Below are 5191 nucleotides of genomic sequence, written 5' to 3' on the forward strand. Positions count from 1 at the left end.
ATATATATATATATATATATATATATATATATATATATATGTATATATATATGAAACATTAAAACTTTAGCAATTTGAAAACATTTGCACATTTATAATCATCATTTAAATTAACTTAATAATAATTATATAATTTTGTTTCTTAATAATCTAACAAAATAATGTATGTTGAGTCTTTTAACTCAATTTGGCAGGAAAGACAATATAAGCACATTCTATCAAGATGCAAAAGTCGAAATATTAGTCTCTGTTAGACTTTAAGAAAAACAAAACTATTCTAAAGTGTATATAATTGTATAGTAATATTATTTGGTTTATAGGGTTCAACTATAGATCCATCGAGGGAACATCAAGCTGGCCAAAATGTCTTATTATACAAGCTACAGCCAAAAATTTCGCCAGTGGGTTCAATAGCTTCCCAACGACCTCTGAGTCAACTGAGTTCACATAATATTAATAAATATTCTCAGGCATATATGTCTGAGAATCCATCTAATCTCCAATCACATTTGAAAAAGCCGATGGAAACATCCCAATCAATGCATAACTTATCAAAGCCTAACATACCGTCTGCAGTATCAGGAACTAGTTCTACTCCAGATCAAAATCAGAATTTGAAAAGTGCTGTTTCCTCAGGGAACTTAGCAGTTAGTGCAAGTTCGAATAATACCAATAAACAAACGGAGCAGAGACTTACGCATGAACAGTTTCGGGCTGCTTTACAAATGGTGGTATGTGTAAAATTTATATTAATATCAAATTTATTTGTTACATAATAGAGTATATTACAATTAATCATGATATAATTTTTTTATGTAAAAAAATATCTTCAAAATATCTTTATTTTTTACAATATATATTCTATAGATGAATAGTTCTAATTCAATTATATTAGTGCTATTATGAGTTGCAATTGAATGAAATAAACAAGTTTGCAGTCTAGAATTTTAACTTTCGCAATGGTGCTTATTCATCTTTATATTTAGGTAAGCCAAGGTGATCCAAGAGAAAATTTGGAGAATTTCTTGAAGATTGGTGAAGGCAGCACAGGAACTGTATGCATAGCTACAGATAAGAGTACAAACCGTCAGGTTGCAGTCAAGAAAATGGATTTAAGGAAACAACAGAGACGCGAATTACTTTTTAACGAAGTCGTTATTATGAGAGACTACCATCATCCAAATATAGTTGAGATGTATAATAGTTTCTTGGTAGACGATGAATTATGGGTCGTTATGGAATATCTAGAGGGTGGTGCGCTAACCGATATTGTAACACATTCAAGAATGGATGAGAGTCAGATAGCTACAGTGTGTTCTCAGTGTCTTAAGCCACTGGCATATTTACACTCGCAAGGTGTTATACACAGGGACATTAAGTCTGATTCAATATTACTTACGGCGGATGGCAGAGTAAAGCTATCAGATTTTGGCTTCTGTGCTCAAGTTTCTCAAGAATTACCAAAGCGAAAGTCTCTCGTAGGAACTCCGTACTGGATGAGTCCTGAAGTTATTTCAAGGTGTTCTATATCTGCTTTTTTTAAATTACGTAATACAAATTATAAAATTTATGCTTTGTTATTCAAATTATTGTAGAAAAAGTAAATTACAGATGTGTAATAAGAATAATAGATATATGAATTATATGAGAAATGTACTTTTTCTATTTATTTTTTAATTTTTTTGTAAAATCTTGCATTTTTTCAAAAAATTTAGAATAAAATATTTTAATATTTGGAATGTGATGTATCTCAAATATCTTAATTATTTCAATTTTTTGGCAAATAATTAAAATGATTGTTTCATTTTCAATTATAGGTTGCCATATGGACCTGAAGTGGATATCTGGTCGTTAGGAATAATGATTATTGAAATGATCGACGGTGAGCCACCATTTTTCAATGAACCACCTCTACAAGCTATGAGACGAATCAGAGATATGCCACCACCAAAACTAAAAAATTTTCATAAAGTAAGATCATTTACATTTCTTATTAATTTGGCACAAATATTAGAATTATCATATCAGCAGACAACTGTATATTCCAAATTCAAAAAGTGAGCAAAATATTTTCTTTATGTTCAGGTTAGTCCACGTCTTCAAGGCTTCCTTGAGCGAATGCTCGTACGTGATCCAGCGCAACGAGCCACGGCAGCTGAATTATTACAACATCCATTCCTTAGGCAAGCTCAAAGTCCTAGTATCTTGATTCCATTAATGAGAGGCGCCAGACATACAAATTGTTAACGAGATTACATCTTCGTAAGCTAGAATGTTAGTCAAAGCAGACATTTTATTACTAGAATATTCTCAACAATATCGTGTTGAACTACTTATTCTCTGAGGGCAGCTTTTGGCAATTTGTGAATTATTTCAATTCTGCCATCCTCATATAGAGAGTTTCTAAGTTTTTATCTTTTTTTTGCGATAGACATGACCGATTGAATAATGAAATATTCATAAAAATTCTCATACGTATGAATTTGGAGTATCATATAATATTGACACTTGAGGATTTTTAATTTTAAAAGTATTGAAATCGGCATCATTTTCTGAAACCAAAGAGAATAATGTTATTCCATTATTCACAATTTTTAGGTTTCTATATAAATCTTCGAATCTTAATATATATATATATAAGCGAATCCTTTTGGTCATGTCTAATATACATATGTAATATATGAAAAAAAATTTATAGCTATACTTTAGAAAATATTAAATAAGAAAGTCCGAGTCATAATCATTACCAATTATTATTCGAATTATGACATTCCAATCGGGCCGAAGCTTGTAAGTATTATTTTGAAAATAGTTTACTACATTCCAGAGTATTGTTTTATATGTATTATTTTAATAATTTGACAAGGCTGCGTTTTTAAAATACAATATAACATTATTCTTCAACTATTGGCACTGCCAATGTTTGATTCACAGTTGTAAAATCAAACATTGTTTTAATGTTATAACGGATAATTATAATTTTGAAATATTTATATACATAAAATACGTATTCACCAAGTGCCTTTATAGTTAGCACTATTGCAACGATTAACTTGTCATTATAAAACACTATTTATTATTAGTATTAATGGGCTTTAGATATCAAATCATTTATTGTATTATATTATTCAAAACGCAGATCTATATATAAGAAATAAATACATATATACAAGATGTCCGGTAGTAATCGGATTATTTTTCGAGAACAAGTAAAATGGGATACGCTGAGTTGAAGAGTCCTATACTACTTTGTAATAGTTAATGAGATATTAATTATTAAAAATCGCCAAATAAGCACGTATTCACTCCTATCGCTAAATGCAAGCGTGTGGCAAGAAATAATCGCCCAATGTGAGGGGAAATGTTTTCTTTGCCTCATTGCAGCTTGTAGTACTCTTAGCATATTTAATAATCTACGATGTTGAGCGGTCGAACTCGTCGCACAGATGCATTTGACGATAGGCACCAGGCGGATTTATTCCATGATCTTCAGTAATTAATTTCTTGTTAACTATTGCGAAAATTGCAAAATGATATAGGATCTTCCGACTCAGTTTAATCTGCTGTACTTATTTACAAAAAATAATCTGTTCATTATCGACTATTCTATATACATAATAATTTTTATTATTTTAAATGTTAGTTTTGATATTTAAATTTAACTTTTAAAGGCAGATTTTTTTTTATAAACTTTTCTTTTTAAATAATAATTCAAAATAATTTGAATCTGTATATTTATAATCGAATCGATTCAAATTTCTTACAAAGGAAATTTGAATGCCCATTACTACTTGTATAGAATGTTCCACTCAAGCAATATTTTACTATCTTACTAAATTTATCAAAAGCCATAGTTAAAATAATTTAATCAGTAGACTTAATTTTATTTTTCTAAATGACATCATATTAGATATACGTTCCAATCATATCATTATATATTCATTCCATTTGTAAACTTTTCTTAATACTATATTTTCGATTTGTCAATAAGAGTTAACATTCGATTATTTAGAACTTTAGATATTGAGATATATTTAATTGTTACTTGAATTATAATATTGAAATAACTTGGCAACAGTATTACGAAGAACGTCCAGAAAGTAATGTAACAAATCTTTTTTATTCGTAATTTATTATTATTATTAATATTACTATTAATAGTAATAATATAGTATTTTTCTAGTAATAGTAGTAGCACTAATATCTTTTCGTTTCTCTCAGGATTAGAGTGACTTTTGTTTCCTTAGCTAACTTTTTCTAATTTATACTCTAAGTTACAAATTTATGATTAATTTCGTTGTTAAATTTGTAAGACGAAATAGTAACGAACATATCTTTTGATATAATCCCTAATTGGCCTTGATACTTATATATTATTATTGGACCGATGATCTACTAAGTGATTAAAAATGGGCCTGTTCCGTTTACTTCTGATGTGTTGCAAAATATATTGACAAATATATTGACTAAAAACTTATAATTTGTATATGCATTACAATTAAATTACATAATTTAGATAATCTATAGTGAATATCTTTTCAGTAATCAGTATATTTTGGAATGCAGCATGTTCTTCTCAACTCTAAATTTCATTTTAGCACCATTTTAAATGTTCGTTATTAAAACATACTATTCATTACAATCAATCCAGAAAATTCTGTGACATATTCTGCTATACTGCGATTAAATATTTTAACTCGTTGCTTCTAAATGTTAGATCTTCTTTATTTTCCTAATTTCAACTATCGCTCGATTTCTATCTCTCTTTTCATAGTTTATATGATCTTTACAAGTTATTTTTTACTATTATTTTATTTCTTTACTACACTTTTCTTATTTCTATTTTCATTGTATTCTTATTCTTATTTTATTACAATCGGTTATCACAACAACAGTATTGTTGACGTCTCATACACGTATTTTTTCTTACTTTTGTGTATACTTATTGGTCTTGTAAAATATCAAATTTATACGTTTAATTGTAATAAAGTTATTATTATGATGTTATATATTATTAGCAACACATTATTCGCGTTATTTACTTCCTTAAGATATTATTTTTATCTAATAACATTTGAATTGGAAGAATAAACCTGTTGCATTACTTTCCGGGTATACTCTTTGTAAAATGTACTATTCATAGAAAAAAAAATATCAAAAAGAAATATCAAGATTATTAAAACAAAAATTA

General features: G+C 28.0%; 1 protein-coding gene across 2 annotated transcripts in view; it reads left to right on the top strand.

The window, feature by feature from the left end:
- The window catches only part of LOC108755860 (serine/threonine-protein kinase PAK mbt), a 4102-nt gene extending 1668 nt beyond the window's left edge, over positions 1-2434 (top strand). For both annotated transcript variants that reach the window (XM_018499212.1, XM_018499211.1), the window contains exons 4-7: positions 321-731; positions 987-1519; positions 1818-1971; positions 2086-2434. In XM_018499212.1, coding sequence (XP_018354714.1) covers positions 321-731; positions 987-1519; positions 1818-1971; positions 2086-2247 — 1260 coding nt within the window. In that variant the 3' untranslated portion in view covers positions 2248-2434. The remainder of the gene's footprint in view (positions 1-320; positions 732-986; positions 1520-1817; positions 1972-2085) is intronic.
- Positions 2435-5191: the final 2757 nt, after the last annotated feature.

The sequence above is a fragment of the Trachymyrmex septentrionalis genome, unplaced genomic scaffold (genome assembly GCF_001594115.1).
Source record: "Trachymyrmex septentrionalis isolate Tsep2-gDNA-1 unplaced genomic scaffold, Tsep1.0 scaffold9, whole genome shotgun sequence".
NCBI lineage: Eukaryota > Metazoa > Arthropoda > Insecta > Hymenoptera > Formicidae > Trachymyrmex > Trachymyrmex septentrionalis.